Source organism: Salvia miltiorrhiza, chromosome 2 (assembly GCF_028751815.1).
Source record: "Salvia miltiorrhiza cultivar Shanhuang (shh) chromosome 2, IMPLAD_Smil_shh, whole genome shotgun sequence".
In the NCBI taxonomy this organism is placed as follows: domain Eukaryota; kingdom Viridiplantae; phylum Streptophyta; class Magnoliopsida; order Lamiales; family Lamiaceae; genus Salvia; species Salvia miltiorrhiza.
This window is the reverse complement of record NC_080388.1, coordinates 46,349,198-46,367,608: the sequence shown is the minus strand read 5'-3', so window position 1 is coordinate 46,367,608 and position 18,411 is coordinate 46,349,198. Positions and strand designations below refer to the sequence as shown.

Genomic DNA, 18,411 nt, shown 5'->3' with positions numbered 1-18,411 from the left:
GATCTCAAACGCGGTGATGGTACCCAAGAAAACGAATACTTGGAGGATGTGCGTGGATTTCAGAGATTTAAACGCTGCTTGTCCGAAGGACCACTATCCTCTGCCGAGGATTGATCAATTGGTGGACTCTACTTCAGGATGTGCCTTATTATCCATGATGGATGCGTACCAAGGGTACCATCAGGTAAAGATGAACAGGGGAGACATCGCCAAAACGGCCTTTGCCGTCTGTTGTGGAGTATACGGGTGGAAGAGTATGCCGTTTGGTCTGAAGAATGCAGGAGCCACATATCAGCGGATGATGGAGAAAATTTTCAAAGAACAGCTTGCTAAGAATATCTCAGTGTACGTAGACGATATGCTCGTACGGAGTAACAGGGCAGAGGACCATGTGTCTGATCTGGAAGAGATCTTCACAGTAGTCAGAGATCACAGACTCATGTTGAACCCAGCCAAATGCACTTTTGGGGTCACAACAGGGAAATTCTTGGGGTATAAAGTCACGCCAGCAGGGATTGAGGTCAACGCCGACAAGGTCAAAGCTATTTTAGAAATGACACCGCCCAGAGGAATCAAGGAGGTGCAGACTCTGAATGGGCGTATCACTGCTTTGAGCAGGTTTATATCGCGATCGGCAGAGCGAAGCATGCCGTTTTTCAAAGTGTTGAGGAAGGGAACCAAGTTTCTATGGACAGAGGAATGCCAAGCGGCGTTTGAGGATCTTAAACTATACCTAGCAAAACTCCCAACTCTGACCAAGCCAGTTCCGGGAGAAACGTTGTATTTATACATAGCTATGGGGGAGGAGTCAATCAGCTCTGTGCTAATCAGAGAAGAGGGAAGTCATCAGAGACCTATCTATTTTGTCAGCAGAATTATTCAGGGCCCTGAGCTCAACTACACAGAGATCGAGAAGGCTGCTCTGGCGGTCATGATCACGGCAAGAAAGCTGAGGCCTTATTTCCTTTCACACCGAGTGGTGGTACGCACGTCTTTACCTTTTAAACAAGTTTTGGGGTGCCCGGATTTGTCGGGAAGAATGGTTAAATGGGCTGTGGAACTAGGGGAATATGATGTAGAGTACGAGCCACGAACGGCGATCAAGGCGCAGGCATTGGCAGACTTCATACAAGAAACAACTCGTCGTCCCATACCAGAGTTCTGGGTGGCTTGTGTGGATGGATCAGTGACAAAAGAGGGGTGCGAAATCGGGGTATATATCACTTCGCCAGGATATGGAACATATCAGTTTGCTATTAAATTCACCTGCCGGTTATCTAACAATGAGGCAGAATATGAGGCAGTGGTCAGAGGGGCACATATCTTGTCAGAGCTTAAGGCCGAGTGTGTCATCATCAGGACAGATTCTCAGCTGGTAGCTCAACAGTTCTCTGGAGGATACAATATCAAAGATCAGAGGATGAAAGCGTATCACACCAAAATCAACGAAATGAAAGAAAAGTTCATGGAATTCAAGCTCGAGCAGATTTCACGGGAGGAGAATACAAAAGCGGATCTACTGGCGCGAATGGCTAGCGCGGTGGAGCAAACTTGGAGTGATGAGATTATTCTACTCTGTGATACCAGAGAGATGGAGACTTCGCAGGTGTTCTCGGTAGAGATCAGGGATGATTGGCGGGCTCCGATCATACACTTCCTAAAAACAGGGGAGCGGCTAAGCAGAGAGTCCAACCAGAGGGCCCGTTATGAGAATTACTGTCTAATCAACGATCAACTCTTCAAACGATCTTTCACCCAACCTCTGTTAAAATGCTTGTCACCAGAAGAAGCTAACTTTGCTCTTGAAGAAATTCATGCAGGTTGCTGCGGTGGGCACACGGGATTTCGGGACCTCGTACGCAAGATCATTCGGGCAGGGTTCTATTGGCCTCATATCAACCAGGGAATTCGTTCGCAAGTGTGAAGCTTGTCAGAGGCATGCCGGGAGAATCAACATACCAGGGGAGCCCATGGGGGTCATGTATGCTGCTTGTCCGTTCGACAAATGGGGCATTGATATAGTCGGCAAGCTGCCTACAGCGCCTGGAGGGAAATGCTTTCTCATTGTGGCAGTAGACTATTTTTCTAAATGGGTCGAGGCTGAGGCTGTGAGCAAGATCGATGAAGTTACAATGGAACGCTTTATCTGGAGGAATATCTGTTGCAGATTCGGAGTACCACGAATCATTGTGTCTGATAATGGGACTCAATTTACAGGGCAGAGGATCGCGGATTTCTGTGATCGAATGGATATTACACAGAGGTTTGTCTCAGTGGCTCATCCACAGGCAAATGGACAAGTGGAATTAGCTAACAGGACCATATGTGAGGGAATCAAAAAGAGGCTGACTCAGAGCAGAGGGAAGTGGGTGGAAGAGCTGGACACTGTTCTCTGGGCTTACCGAACTAGTCCAAACACGGCAACAGGGGAGGCACCATTCACGCTGGTGTACGGATCTAACGCGGTAATACCAGCAGAGGCACGACTAGAATCATACCGGATTACCACGTATAACACTGAGCACAATGAGGAGCTCCGCCGAGCAGAGTTGGACTTGGTGGAAGCACAGCGGAAGAAAGCCCGTATCAGAGCGGCCAAATACAAAGGCATCATCAAATCGGGATATGACAAACGGGTCAGAGTGAGGAAATTGTCAAAGGGCGATTTGGTTCTCAAGCGAGCTGATGCGTTAAAGGCGGTGGGTAAGTTCGAGGCCAATTGGGAAGGGCCATACATCGTCACAGAGGTCTTGGGAGGCGGTGCGTACATATTGTCGGATTCAGACGGCAGAGCTCTCCCCAGACCATGGAATATAAACACACTCAAAAAGTTCTATGTATAACTGCTTCTTAGCAGGAGTAATCATTTGTAGACCGGATACTCTTTTTCCCCACAGGGGTTTTAACGAGGTCCGGGGCCATAATATCAATAAAACAGATATGTGGTTCTAGGGAATTCCCTTGTGTCGTTTCATTTATTTTAATATTTGCCTTCTTACATTTCATATGCTACTTAACATGTTCATGCAGAGCATTGCACATGTCACCAGAGGGGGGAGTAGGGTGTATACCCGTAATCTCCAATTTTCAAATTCAAAATACAAACTGCTTCTTAGCAGGACAAGGGAAAAACGAATACAAAAACTGCTTCTTAGCAGGTCAAAGGGAAAAGCAAGCACCAGGGATGGATGCCTTTTCTTCCACACTCCGAGTTCTCTTTCGCCGACGAGACATGCTCATTCCTCAGATCTACTCCAGCTCCACCCCACGTCTGCAGGAGTATCAAGAAAAGCAACAAGTCAGAATGTCAAAAAGAAAAAAAAAATATAGAAAAAAAACAAACCAATGTCCGGATCCGAAGAATCAACGCTCAGATCTGGAGAAACAACGGCCAGATCCGGGAAACACGGCAATAATGCTCTCAAGCAAGGGAAGCCCGCTCATTACAACCACAAAGTTAAAGATCTGCACCAGAGGCACAGAGGAAAAGGGCGAAGCCTTCAGGGATGTGAATGTTCAGAGGGGAACTTCCCTTACCTGAGTGCTTTACAACCAAGACAAGAGGGCATTTTGAGCCAAAAAGACGGGAGATCTAGGGTTTGAGAAGAGAGCAGCTTGGGGCGGCGGAAAGAAAATAAGGGATTCTGAGCTAGGTCATAAAGAATAGAGGGGTATATATAGAAATGATATCGGGCCTAAGTAAGGGGCCAGTGGGTAATGGGCTTATGCGAATTTATGGGCCGAAGAAGGGAGTAAGAAATAATTGGGCCAACATGTTCATAACAGAGTATTGCACATGTCACCAGAGGGGGGAGTAGGGTGTATACCCGTAGGTCCCAATTTTTAAATTCAAAAATCCCTTCTCAGCAAAGCAGAGGGATCACGCTCCGACAGAGCAGAGGGATCACACTCCACCAAAGACAGAGGGCAGCGCTCGTAAGCCGCGAAAGTTGGTCGTGCCATCCGGGCCTTCCATGCTCCGCGCAGAGGTGACACATAATCGTAAGCCGCGAAAGTTGGTTGTGCCGCCCGGGCCCTCCATGCTCCGCGCAGAGATAGCACTTAATCATAAGCCGCGAAAGTTGGTTGCACCCCCCGGGTTTTCCATGCTCCGCGCAGAGGTTGCTTTAACCGTAAGCCACGAAAGTTGGTCACACCCCCTGGGTTTTCCATGCTCCGTGCAGGGTGTTCCTGTCAATCGTAAGCCGCGAAAGTTGGTTGTGCCGCCCGGGCCCTCCATGCTCCGCGCAGAGATAGCACTTAATCATAAGCCGCGAAAGTTGGTTGCACCCCCCGGGTTTTCCATGCTCCGCGCAGAGGTTGCTTTAACCGTAAGCCACGAAAGCTGGTCGCACCCCCCGGGTTTTCCACGCTCCGTGCAGGGTGTTCTTTCAATCGTAAGCCGCGAAAGTTGGTCGTGCCAACCGGGCCTTCCATGCTCCGCGCAGAGGTGGCACATAATCGTAAGCCGCGAAAGTTGGTTACACCCCCCGGGTCCTCCATGCTCCGCGCAGAGATTGTCCTTAACCGTAAGTCACGAAAGCTGGTCGCACCCCCCGGGTTTTCCATGCTTCGTGCAGGGGGTTACTATTTAATCGTAAGCCGTGAAAGTTGGTCGTGCCACCCGGGCCTTCCATGCTCCACGCAGAGGGTTACTATTTAATCGTAAGCCGTGAAAGTTGGTCGTGCCACCCGGGCCTTCCATGCTCCACGCAGAGGGTTACTATTTAAATCGTAAGCCGTGAAAGTTGGTCGTGCCACCCGGGCCTTCCATGCTCCACGCAGAGGGTTACTATTTAATCGTAAGCCGCGAAAGTTGGTTGCACCCCCCGGGTCTTCCATGCTCCGCGCAGAGTGCTCAAGCTTGGATGGGAAGCAGCTTGGATGGGAAGCAGCGTGGATGGGAAGCAGCTTGGACGGGAAGCACGAAATCGCTAACAAAGAAATCAACCAAATCCTCGCCAGAGGAGTCATCACAATCCTCGCCAGAGGAGTCATCACAATCCTCGCCAGAGGAGTCATCAAAATCCTCGCCAGAGGAGTCATCACAATCCTCGCCAGAGGAGTCATCACTATCCTCGCCAGAGGAGTTATCAAAATCCTCGCCAGAGGAGTCATCAGAATCCTCGTCAGAGGAGTCATCACTATCCTCGCCAGAGGAGTTATCAAAATCCTCGCCAGAGGAGTCATCAGAATCCTCGTCAGAGGAGTCATCGAAATCCTCGCCAGAGGTGTCGTCCGAATCCTCGCCAGAGGGGTCAACGGAATCCTTATAGCAGAAATTAAAAGAAATCCCAAGGGAGGGGATCAGAGAAGCATCAACAACAAGCATAACCAGTCAACTCAAATCAGCAGGGGAAAGACGGGAATATAAACTCAAACATCAATGAGCAGTGAGAACAACGTAAAGAACGAAAGGAGAAAAGCGGCACAAGCAAGGAAAAAACTTCACATAAATATGCCAATGAGGCAGAGCTATACACCCCAAAACGAGAAGTAAGTATCCAATTTATACAAACTAGAGAAATTACAAAATTTGTCATCAAGTTAGGCAGGAGGGACGGAGGCATCTGCAGGGGGAGTAAAGGAAGCAGGGACAGAGGCCGAGGAGACCAGAAGAGGGACACCACTTGCGGAGGGCTGGCTAGCAGAGGCTCCCCCTGCAAATACTGGCAGCATGCCAGCTTCCTTCACTTTGGGAAGACGAGTTCCCAAATCCAACAGCTTCACAGCCTCCTGCACATACAGATTCTCATCTCTGTACAGGTCAAACAGCTGATCCACCGCAGCAGAGGAGGAGGCGGAGTCGGTGAAGGCAGAAGATGTTAAGTCAGAGGGTAGGGGAGGCTCCATGCCAAACTGAGAAAACGTCCGGGTGACCTGGCCAGAGGGATCCCGCAGCCGATTTACAAAGCGCACCAGGGAAGCGGAGAAAGCAGGCATATACATGGGAGCAGAGGGCAACGAGTCAGATCCAATCCCAAGAGTAAAATAGGGAATGGCCTTCTCCAGCACTGGATACCACCACTCTGGCTTCCCTGGAGAATTTGCAGGGATTCCCATCAGCTTATTTATCTCCTCATCCTTGAGGTTGTCCATCAAGGCGTGAAGGTTCAGGGTAGCAAGTTGCTCTGGGGTGGCTCCCGCCATCTCCAATGCCTTGGTAGCAGTACGCTCTATCACATAAGCAAAAAGGGGTCCGAAATCCTCCAGGTATTCGGGAGTCTTTTTGAAAGCCTCCAGAGTGCCTTCCAGCATCACCCCCAGGAAGTGTTGGCCCTGCGGAGACAGGAAATACTCTAGACGTTGATCTCGCGCCCCCAGGACATAGGCACGATTTTGCGCTTCCGCGAGCGTCTTCTTCCAATCACGCCGAGTCGCCTTATAGGCTTCTTCGTATCCCGCCTTGAACCTGGCCAGGTTCTCATGACCTTCCTTGGTTGTCCTTCTTAACTCAGAAACCAGGGAGGACTTCTCCACTTCCGATTGGGCCAGCTGAGCCTTCAACTCAGCAATTTCTGCCTCAGCCTTACTCAGACGCTCCACCACCCCAGCGACATCATCATCACGCTTGGCGATGTCTGCCTGCTCCTTTTCTCTTTCTTTTTCTGACTCATCATAGTCGTGAATACACTTGACAGCTCCCCACATCCGAGCCTCCACCTGTAAAAAGACAAAAAGGATTCCGACAGAACAATAAAGAGGTTAGTAATTTCGTTTTTACTATGATAAAAGGTATAAAAAGTAAGGTACCTGGAGAGCCAATTGGCACAACTGAGTAACTAAAGCCCCCCGGGTTAGCTTCTCCACTTTCTCCTGGTCCTTGGAGTGGACACGAGCTATCAAGGCATCGACTAACGCCTGCCCCGACAAACTCGAAATCGGCCCAGGAACAACATCTTCTGGTTCTTCAGCAGGGAGCACAACAGCTTTGCCTTTGCCCTTTCCCCCGGCAGAAGGGAGGGCTTTAGAACCGCCAGTAGACTTCTTCGCCGGCCCCTTGCCCTTTTCCACTGCAGAGGAGAGGACCTTCGAACCACCAGCGGACTTCTTCGCTGGCTCTGAAGACCTGCCGGCCTTCCTCTGGTTTTCTTGTTTCTCATTCTCACCAATAGAGATCAAAGAGCCCCTCTTCCTTTTCTTCGAAAGATCGGCAAGGGTGACACCGGGGACCGAGTCAGGTGAGGGAACCTCATCAGTGATATCCACAATTTGGATATCCTCTTCATCAGCACCAGAGACACTACCAGTTATGGGACGGCTGCTCCTGTGAATAAGGGCGCCTACATCGACCTCTTCTGCGTCAAATGTGCGAGAAGCTTCTACATCCCCCTCCGGGACCTCTATCACAGGAGGAGTGGCGATCAGATCAGCTCCAACTGGCTGATCCGAAGGGCTTGCTCCGGAAACAGAGCCACTCGTGCCATGTTCCCCACTGCCAGCGAGAGAAGTAGTGGCAGGCAAATTGCTCCCACATTTCTGCCTCCAAGACATATCTGCAAATCAAATTTATACATCGTTAAAATCAGGGTAACAAAAGCTAATGTATTTTTCTAATTTATATTTTTTACCTATCGATTTCTCTGGATATAGGGGGAACAGGCCATTGAATGCCAGAGACGAAGGGTTTTCAGCAAGGTACCTACAGTCTAAGGTCTGGGCTTTATTCATAGCATTCAGTTGGGCAATAACGCCCAGGTCAAAGTTCGAGGGAGGCTCTAAAGAAGCTGGCCTATAGGTAGTGCGGGAACCATGCCATTCTAGTTCCGAAACTCCGTAAGCACGCCAACTACCAACAAGGGTGCGCACATAGCAATACTTTGATAAAAAGCCTTTATCAAAAGAATTTAAGGAGGAAAGAAAAGAGGTGGGATGACTTGGGTGGCCAGCAAAACTATACAAAGGACTACCCTGCATACGAAGAGTCTGGGTCTGACAAAATAATTTGCCAGTATCCCCAACACCATGGGCGCAGCAAAGAACATGGAAAGCGTATAACCTCCGGATGGCGGAAGGGGCGATCTGGTAAAAGGGAATACGGTAATGGTTACAGACACTGACTAAAAGATCAGGAGGAGGAAGCCTGAGACCGGCATTTATCTGAGCTTGCCAGATCACCACGGTTTTATGATTTCGAAGTTCTTCTGGGGGTGTTGTGGCTTTGGAGAAGGCAATGAATTTTAAACCCTCAGGATTACGACATTGGCGCTGCATCTTCTCCATCTCTGCGACACTAAGGCTGGATGCAGGAACACGCTTCGGGGATTGGGGTGCCTTTTTAGTTCTCTTCTTTGGTAAAGAGGGACTGGGAGCAGTTTTAGAGTCATGAGAAACAGAGGGGGAAGGAAGATTTTCGAGATCTTGGAGTTGAGGAGATGAAGATGAAGAAGCTTGGGGGGAGGGGGAAGGCGAGCGCGGAGGTTGTGGAGCGGACGTAGAAGCCATTATTGGAAATTTCAATCCTAGGGTTTCTAGCACGCTCAATCAGAGCACCAACAACTATACCACCATACTACAACTAATCACAAATACTGGAAGAAGAGGCGCGCGAATTACCTAGGTCGAATAAGGATTGAGTTTAGGCACCGGAACGGAAGGATCGCCGGAAGCACGTCGGAACAGGAATAAGAATCGCAGAAAATTTACAGATGAAGGGATTTCGGAAAAACAAGAGAAGAAGAATAGTGAGAAATGGGAGTTCGAATCGACCAAGTAAAATTGTACGCGGGCAACCACCAACACACGGGATGAACGACGCGTGGCACACGGGAAACAATCGACGGATGAGGATTTCTACGGAGAGACGAAAGGACGCAAAGGTTAAAAAGTAACTTCGGGGTACGGGGAAAGTACTGTAGATCAAGCAGGCATTTAATGCAGCTGACGTCATCCACGTGGGCGAGTCCTCTGGCTAGTGGCAATACTCCAGAGTGAACTAGCCAGACCAGGGAGGGTGGGAATAATAAAAACACCAGAGAGCAACTTACAGGACTTACCTTTATTTTCGTAAAATATTAGAGTGTTTATATCTTCCTGACTTGCAGGGATCAGGGAAAACATCATAGCCCCAGCTTTAACAATACTACAATGGTTGAACACGAAGAATACCCGGTTCAACCAGACTAGAGGGGGGAGTGGTTGATGAGGAGTAATATGTGCAGAGTAGGGAAAGAATACAAATCAGAGGAATCGACCCCACTGGCGGGTCAAAATGGCAGAAGAGACACACTCGCCAGAGAAGTCAATGCCATCAGAGAAGTCACCATCGTCAGAGAAGTCCTCCATGCCAGAGAAGTCGCCATCGTCAGAGAAGTCCTCTACGCCAGAGAAGTCATCCACGTCAGAGGAGTCATCTTTACCAGAGGAAGCATCCTAGTCAGAAAAGTCGTCAATACCAGAGAAGTCGTTGCCATCAGAGAAAGTATATCCGTGCCAGAGAAGTCACTACCGCCAGAGGAGACACCCTTGCCAGAGAAGATGTGTTTACCAGAAGAGCCACCTCCACCAGAGATGTCAACATCACCAGAGAAAACGCCTTCGCCAGAAAAGACATTTCCATCAGAGGAGCCAACAAACGCGCGGGAAGGTCTCCCGCATATTATCGAAATTACCAGCGTACCCTTTCATCACGCAAGACGCATGCACCGCAGATGTTTTTACTATTTTACCCCTCCGTTTGTAAACCTATAAATAGGGCCCGAGCTCGTGTACTGTTACTTACGCTATCTCATATTTTCTAATACAACTACTATTTTCTCTTGGGTGCAAGATTTCCGATCCTTTTTCCTTCGTCTTCTTCAAGTCATCACATTAGGTATAGTTCGCGGTTTCTCTCTGTAGTTTTAGGTGTTGGTTTCATAAACACCAATACTCTTCTCCGTTGCCCAAAGGCCTTGGCGATTTGGGATGGTTTATTGAGGTGGATTGGTTTCCAGATGGCTTACCCGCAAGGTTTGCAAGAACACTTCTCCGTTTTCTGTCAGTTGGCTAAAGGCAAGAAGAGCAGGAAGTTTTTGAAGTCTCTTTGGGTTTGCACAATTTGGATTCTTTGGAGGAAAATAAATGAACGTAGGTTTGAAGGTACCGGGTGGGAAAACTTTAATACAATTATGGAAATCATTTATAGAATGTGGAGCTGGAACAAAATTTATAACTTTTGTGATTGGATAACTTCTCCTCTTGGTGCTCTATTGGCCCTATGGCTTCTCTCTGTAATTAATCATGGTGGTATCTCTGGTACCAGTTGTTTTCAATAATATGTGTTCTTTTCTGATAAGAAAAAAAAAAAGACCGAGGTTGAGGAATATTTGACAGGTTCCGTCAGATTTCAAATATCAAAATACAAGAAATCATATCCAGAAAATCTTATTGAAGTCACTTGAATTTCTTGCAGATCCCTCAAGTTATTTTGGTATTGGGGTTCTCTTCTCTTCCTACATGCAAACTCTCTGATTCATTAGTTAATTTGGTGAGTCGGCTGCAAGATGATCCACGTCACCACTGCCGGTTTCTTCCGTTATAAGTTATAACCATCCATCCATACACGTCTGCGCCGCCAATACCAGTATCTTGATCGTTTGTTCCTCCATCAGCATACTCTCATTTATACTCAAACATATTACCTCCATTATCTTCGTTTTTTCCACCAATAGCAACACCGCCTCGGAACAATATTTGCATCATTATTGGTTTCCTCATCCAACACCAACATCGGCTTTATCTTTACCATATTGCATAAATTATACTCCAACACCGGCCTAATTTCTTGTTTTTTTTTTAATTTGGACTGCTAGTCACGACTTTGATATCTCGAGTATGTAGATTAAATTTGTCAAATCTTCCTCAACCTCGATCTATCTTTTTAAGATATTTTGAGTCTGGGACTATATTGAGTTGGGAGCTATATTGATGGAGTTATTCAGTATTTTAAGGGGGACGTTTACTTCAGTGAATAAACCTTGATTGATAAAAATAGTAAGACTAATTTCTTGTTTATTTTGATGGATTGCAACTTTGGGATATCCCAATGCCCTTGGTTATTTTTATCCTCCAAGCTAGTTTTGCTTGATTCTTATCCCATCAAAAGGGTGGTGGGATTGGAGTAATCCTACACTTGATGATAAAAATATTCAATCATCCATTTTATCAATCATGCAAAATAAACGCTCCCCTAATAGTATTAGATTCAGGATGAGAGTTATTAGATTCAATATTTTAATTTATTTGTAAAGAGATTGTATGTGTTATTGTTCAAATTAGTTTTGATAAACTTATTAGTTTAATACAAATTTAAATGAGACTATAAGGGTAAAATAATATTCCATCCGTCCCACTTATCTTGGCATATTTGCTTTGAGTACGGAGATTAAGAATAAGGTGTTAAGAGTATAAAGTGGATATGAACCACTTATTTAATGTGTGTGGAGAAGGTAGGGACTACATACTTATTTTGAAAAGTGTTATTATAAATAGGACAAACTAAAAAAAAAAGTGTGTCAAGATAAGTGAATATAATCATAATTATTTATATTATTTTTTAAATAAAGAATTATAGTGAAAAAAAATTGGAAGCTATGTTTAAAATTACCCTAAATTTAAATCTTTAATTTTTGGGTTAATCTGTCGGGTCAAAAGGTTTATAAAACAAATTTAATATACATATGTAAAGTTGCTAGATAATCATATATGTGTAATACTAAAAAACAGATCATGTTTTTTCTATCTAGATACTTGGCTTTGTACTAGATGCAAAACATGAGTGTCATTTCAACTCTAATTTAGATTATAATTAGTATGTGCTCGCTCGTGCAATGCACGATCATCATCGAAATTGAACGATAATTTAAATAAATAAAATAAATATTAAACATAATATATATATATATAAGTAAATATAAACATAAATTATCTCAATAAAAAAAATTAAATTATCCACAATATAATCTCAATAAATATATGAATTTGGAAACATTCGAATTTTCAATTTTTGAAATAACAATTAATTGATTTAATTGATAATGTGCACAAATATATAAATTATGAAATATCAAAAGCAAGTATAGATGATGAGTATCATTATGGATTGATGAGGGGTAAAATATGTGAGCCCTTAGGATCATGACACGTGGCTTGGCTTGGCAAATCAAAGTAATACCGAGGAGCAAACTATATTGAGTCAGAATGGACTACTCCAGATCTAAATAGCCGAGTTCGAGAAGATCAAGCAGAAAAGAAGACTCCAAACAACCTTTCCAGAGAAGAGTTGACAGACAGGATTTCCAGACGAGAAGGCCAGAAGAAGGACTTCCAAGGTAGCTCTGTATTTAGAGACATGGGCCCGACAAAGCACATATCAGTGATAGGCCTAGTCAGCTAGGTAGTTAACGCACGAAATGGGTGATTTTGTAAAGTTACTATTTTACCATCAGTTGTAATATCTATAAATATCCACGACGTCGAAATAAAATGGACTCTCTCGCTTTCTCTGTACTTTTCCACTATAAAACTCTCTCTAGCTTTCTGACCTTCTAATAATCATGGGAACACATGTAGATAATAGAAAATCCCCACTGTAGATCTGATAGGTTCAATTATAGGATCATCACGGATCATATAATATTCTAAGATGTACAAAATTATTTATTTACATATAGTATAACTATAGTTTAATATAGTTTTCGAATACATATTTAAATCATATTTATGCGGTCATCTTGTTCAAATACAAATTTTAAAATAAAGTTCCTATTAACATCCAAAGATTTGATTCTCCAGAAAAGACATGATTTATTTTCATAAATAAAATTGTCCAAATTATTAAGTTTAATTTTATAATATTGAACGACGATGTTTCATTATTTTAGTTTGGCTTCGATTTTAATAAAAAAATTATTGAAAAAATAGTTCTATCGGTGAGTTGTAAGTATATACAAATTTAAATTAATATAAATTTGACCTTTAAAAAATATATTTTTAAGCTAAAGAGTTCTAAAATGAACAAATATAAGTTTCATCATTGTAATTGCATTAAACTGATATAATAAAAATATAAATAGTAAAATATAAAAAATACTACTCCCTCCGTCCGCCAAAAGTAGACCATTTTTACTATATTTGGCGCCGCAAAGAGTAGACCACTTTTCTCTTATGGAAATAGTCCCACCACCCACTTTAATCTTTTATCCTTACAAACACTCTTTATTTACAAAAAAATCAACTCAAATTCAATCTCAACCACACATCTCATAAAGTGGTGGGACCCTTTCTTCACTACATTAAAATCATCACCAATTTTATTAAATCCCGTGCCCAACTAAAGTGGTCTACTTTTGGCGGACGGAGGCAGTATATAGTAAAATCATAAAAATATAAAATAAAAAAATATGAAAAAATGAATGAAAGAGAAAAGAAAGAACCGTGACATTAAAAAAAAATGAGAAATGAGAGAGGATATGATAAGAGGAGAGAAGCGACAGGAGAGAGAGAAAAAATAATTATGTGACTTTAAACTATACTCCCTTCGTCCACAATTTAAAGCCCTATTTACCTTTAATTTTTTGTCCACAAATTAAAGCTCTATTATGCTTTTTGTACCTTTTTACTCTTCTTCTTTCCTATATTTTATCATTTACCATTAATGGACCCACCTTAAAACATCTTTATCACTTTTATATTATATATTTACTACACTTTATCACTAATGGACCAACTCACAACACTTTTATCACTTTAGTCAACCATTTTATCTCTTTAGTCAACTACCCTTATATTTCATCCACATCATCTTTTTAAGCTTTTTTAGTCTACGTGCCCACACCAAAGTAGGGCTTTAAACTGTAGACGGAGGGAGTAATAACTTATTGGTGAGTGGGTAACACAATTTTAAACACATCTCGATAAATGTTATACATTTTGTAAGCATTACAGATGTTACAGCTGACATATTGAATTTAGGATTTAGCTAATAAAAAAGTAAAACAAATTTCTATATTGGTTAAATTGTGAAGATCTCTCGGTAATTGCCACGTTTCTTTTTTGACTTGGGGGAGTTGGGGAGGGGGGAGCAGTGGGGTTTGAACCAGGGACCTCACTGTTCACACACGGAGGTCGCACCGTTTGGTGTCCCCTTGGGGACATTGCCACGTTTCTTTAAGCAGTACAGCTGTTACAATTGGTAATTCAATTTTAGAGGAAAATAATTAATTTTGGCAAATTTTTTTAGAACTCTCAACTGCCACGTTTTTAGCATTATAGCTGTTATAACTACAATTCAATTTTAGCGGAAAATTTTTATATTTTAACAGGAATAAGTTACCGTTTAAGTGGTCTTTTATATATTATATAGATTAATATTCTCTCCGTACCACTTTAATAAACTTATTTTTTTTAGCACGAAAATTATGAATTTTACTTTTTAGAAGGAAAGTAGTATGATTCACCAATTAAATATATATATATATATATATATATATATATATTTACTCAAAATAAAAAACGAGTCTACTCTAGTGAGATGTACCAAAAAAAATCTATTAGAATGGAACGGAGGTAGTACTATGTAACTATGTGAAAAATAAGAATTGGATATACATTTTTCTTAATATATAGTACTTTTTTTTTCCTTCTAATTTTCACATGAGAAAGTTTTTCATTAATCATTGGAGTAAAAAAAAACAAAGAAATGAAATAATGTGTAGTTTCAAAATATAAAACAAAATACATTTTACAAGAATCTGAAACAAAACTTCAGTATGCAGAAACAAAGTAATAAAATAAATCCATTAATCTGGTCATCTCACGTAGAGGGTGTTTGGCTGAGCTTATAAGCTCTTCTAAACAGCTTATAAGCTGCTTAGGAGCTTCTAAGCTCCTACAAGGTGTTTGACAAAATAAGTTCCTAAACAGCTTATAAGTTCCAAGAGCTTATAAGCTCCCCAAAAAATAAGTTCCTCTACCCCAATTTATTTTTCTATAATCTTATATACAAAAATCATTTTTCAAATGTTTTTTAACTATAAATTATTATTTTCATCATAAATCATTCAAGTTCATTTCTCTTCGATGTTCTCTCTCTAACTTATAAGCTCAATTATTCAAACATTTTGACAACTTATAATTAAGCTCTTAATAAACTACAACTTATAAGCTCTTAAAACATCTTATAAGTTGTTGAAATTTATAAACCCTTTAAAATAAACTTAGGCAAACACCCTCTTAGTTTTCTGGCTAATCTCATCGGGCACTGGCTCTTTTCGATTCAAGCTTATCTGAGTTACAAAAATTTCAGGCTAGAAAAATATGTTACATGGCAATAACCAAACACCATTTTACCAAAGAGGCTTACGAATTGTTATTTTTTAAATAATAAACTGAGACTAGATCCAAAACTAAATTGTTCTTTAACGAAATTCGATCAACAGATGCAAAAAACGAAGAGAATGAAACAAAAGCGATATTATTAATTCAAAAGAGAGGGTCATTGTTGGCAAAGCCTGTCTTTGGATTTTTCATCCAACAAGATGAGAAAAATCATGTTAGAATAATGAGTTGAGTGCCAGTGGGCGGCAGAACAAGTTAAACATCATTGTCAAATGAGATTGCAACCTAATTCATCATTAGTCAAATAAAATTCAACCTAGTTATACATAAATGTCGTAGCCCATTTGATTCCCTTCCTAGTAGAGTTTTTGACTTCATTCACATCAACAACGATGCTACCTTCCAATGCCACTCTAGACTGAAACCAAAGAAGATGGAAACAATGCAGCTATCATCATAGTAATTCACCAAACGATTTTGACACATCAAAGGGTTGCCAATATAATCCCAAGTAATCCAAGTGTTTCTCTCAGCTCAAAGAGAGAAAGAGAGAGAGAGATGTTGACAATAGTAGCGCTCGTCTTAATTTTCCTTCTCTCAGTTTTCTTGCTGCAAAAACGCAGTGCTCCCAAGGCAATGGACAACATCCCGGGGACTTTGGGATGGCCCATTGTCGGGGAGAGCTTCTCGTTCCTCGCCACCTTCTCAAGCCCGGCCGGCATCTTCAGCTTCATGCAAGAGAGACAGAAAAGGTAATGAATGCTAGCTGCTGGATTACAACAATTGTGAAGAATTTAATGTCAATATTGATCACTGTATTGTACCCAGGTACGGCAAGGTGTTCAAGAGTTATGTGTTGGGGAGATATACCGTGTTCATGACGGGGAGAGAAGCGAGCAAGATTCTACTGACAGGGAAAGATGGGCTAGTGAGCCTCAATCTCTTCTACACAGGGAAGCAAGTTCTTGGCCCTACAAGCTTGCTTACACAGAGCGGAGAAATGCACAAGAGGCTACGACGACTCATAGGGGAGCCCCTCTCAATGGATGCTCTCAGAAAGTATTTCCCATTCATCAATGCGTTGGCCGTGGAGACCTTAGATCATTGGTCCAACCAAAAAGTTCTAGTTCTTGAAGAGGCTTCAACGGTTGATATTATGATATATGTGCATCTCTGATTTATTATGCAGCATTGCTTTCTGAAATACTGTAATCTTTCTGCAGTTCACATTGAAGGTGATCGGCCACATGATCATGAGCTTGGAGCCTACAGGCGAGGAACAAGAAAAGTTCCGGTCCAACTTCAAAATAATATCTTCTTGTTTCGCCTCTTTGCCATTTAAGATCCCAGGAACTGCTTTTTATCGAGGCATCAAGGTACAAAGAATCACCTCATTTTCTCTTTTGAGCAAAACGTTAAGAAATTTTGCTGACACAATCCTTAAATCTTGATCAGGCCCGTGATAGGATGTATGTGATGTTAGATGCTGCGATTGCCCAACGTAGAAAGGGAGAAGGCTTCCAGCAGGATTTCCTAGGATCCCTGTTGAAGAAGCATAGCAAAGAAGGCTCCGAGGCAGACGACGACAAGGATGACAATAAGCTTACTGACAAACAATTGAAGGATAACATATTGACACTGCTGGTTGCAGGCCATGACACCACTACAGCTGCTTTGACATGGCTTATCAAGTTTCTTGCAGAGAACCCTGCAGTATTAGAACGTCTCAGAGTAATATCTTTGTATACTCATATAATCATACCTTAATAATCTGATTCAAACGTCACAGATACTCAGAATTGGTGCTTTGCAGGAAGAACATCAGCAGATTGAAAGCAGCAGGGAAGACGGATCGAACCTTACCTGGTCAGAAGTGAACAATATGCCGTACACTGCAAAAGTCAGTTGAACTGATGCATTCATTCGCGATATTAACACAGTTTTAAGGCTGTGCAACTAAAGTTTTCTCATCATGAAATCACAGGTCATCAGTGAAACTCTTAGAAGAGCAACAATTTTACCATGGTATTCAAGAAAAGCTGCACAAGACTTCGATATTGATGGTATAAATCCTACCAGTAATTTGTGATGAGTGTGTAATGAATAGCTAATCATATACCATTCTGAATTTCTCCAAACTCTTAGGATATAAAATCGAAAAAGGTTGGTCTGTCAACTTGGATGTTGTATCCATCCACCATGATCCTGAGATCTTTCCCGATCCAGAGAAGTTCAATCCTTCCAGATTCGATGTAAGCTTTACAAACGCACAAACTAAGCAGGTAGCCATTCACTGATTCAATTTATCAAATGAAGTACTTATTACTTTTTTGTGTGTGTTTCAGGAGCCACTGAGACCTTATAGTTTTCTTGGATTTGGAAATGGACCACGTATGTGCCCTGGAATCAACCTTGCCAAATTGGAAATTTGTGTTTTCATCCATCATCTGGTCTGCCGATACAGGTACAAACAACAAAATTGCAGAAAATAAGAATCAGAAATACAAAATGAAAGAAAATAAAATAAAACCATGAGGATATTCTAACTATTCTGCAAGTATTCAGCAATACCCTGTTCAAGTAATAGATGTGGTGACTCCTGATTGCAGGTGGCAGCCCTTAGAGAGGGATGATTCAGTCCAGCCAACGCTCGTGCGGATGCCTAAAAACAAGTATCCTGTCATGGTAGAGCCTCTATAGACAAGACCACAACATTGCTACGGCTCGATTTCCATCAATAAAAGTCAATTGTAATCTGCTGCTATACTCAATATGGTTAGGCCTGGTTGGAAGTCTAAAGCATGCAAGATCCACTCAGGAAATTTCATAGAATCTAAAAACATCGTTCTTTAACTTTTCACAATCTATCGCTACTCCACCGCCAATTGAGTTACTTTCTGTTCAATGCATGCAATGGGAAAAGAGCAACTTGGGCTTCTACAGCTAAACAGATGATAGAAAGTAAGCGAAAAGGCATATTATCTCACAAGAATAATGTAATGTTAGACCAACATATATGATTACATTGATCATAAAAGGTGCAAAGTTTCAGTTTTTCATATCAGACACTTGTTCTCTCAAAGAGAAAAAGAT

General features: G+C 42.2%; 1 protein-coding gene and 1 long non-coding RNA gene across 2 annotated transcripts; one reads left to right on the top strand and one right to left on the bottom strand.

The window, feature by feature from the left end:
• Positions 1–15,438: 15,438 nt before the first annotated feature.
• LOC131011712 (uncharacterized) lies at positions 15,439–18,020 on the bottom strand. The gene is made up of 2 exons (XR_009097084.1): positions 17,890–18,020; positions 15,439–17,770 (listed from the first exon to the last, which is right to left on the bottom strand). It is a non-coding gene; the product is annotated as an uncharacterized LOC131011712 (long non-coding RNA).
• LOC131011711 (abscisic acid 8'-hydroxylase 3-like) lies at positions 15,858–18,375 on the top strand. The gene is made up of 9 exons (XM_057939510.1): positions 15,858–16,070; positions 16,147–16,465; positions 16,542–16,694; positions 16,774–17,049; positions 17,132–17,218; positions 17,303–17,381; positions 17,464–17,570; positions 17,664–17,782; positions 17,928–18,375. Exons 1-9 carry the CDS (start codon positions 15,877–15,879, stop codon positions 18,016–18,018), a joined length of 1,425 nt encoding a protein of 474 aa, XP_057795493.1. The 5' UTR covers positions 15,858–15,876; the 3' UTR covers positions 18,019–18,375.
• Positions 18,376–18,411: the final 36 nt, after the last annotated feature.

Excerpts from the sequence above, each read along its gene's own strand:
- LOC131011711 (XM_057939510.1), top strand. The coding sequence starts at position 15,877 with ATGTTGACAATAGTAGCGCTCGTCTTAATTTTCCTTCTCTCAGTTTTC. Across the intron at positions 16,071-16,146 it reads ATGCAAGAGAGACAGAAAAG|GTACGGCAAGGTGTTCAAGA; the intron begins GTAATGAATGCT and ends TATTGTACCCAG. Across the intron at positions 17,571-17,663 it reads TCAATCCTTCCAGATTCGAT|GAGCCACTGAGACCTTATAG; the intron begins GTAAGCTTTACA and ends TGTGTGTTTCAG.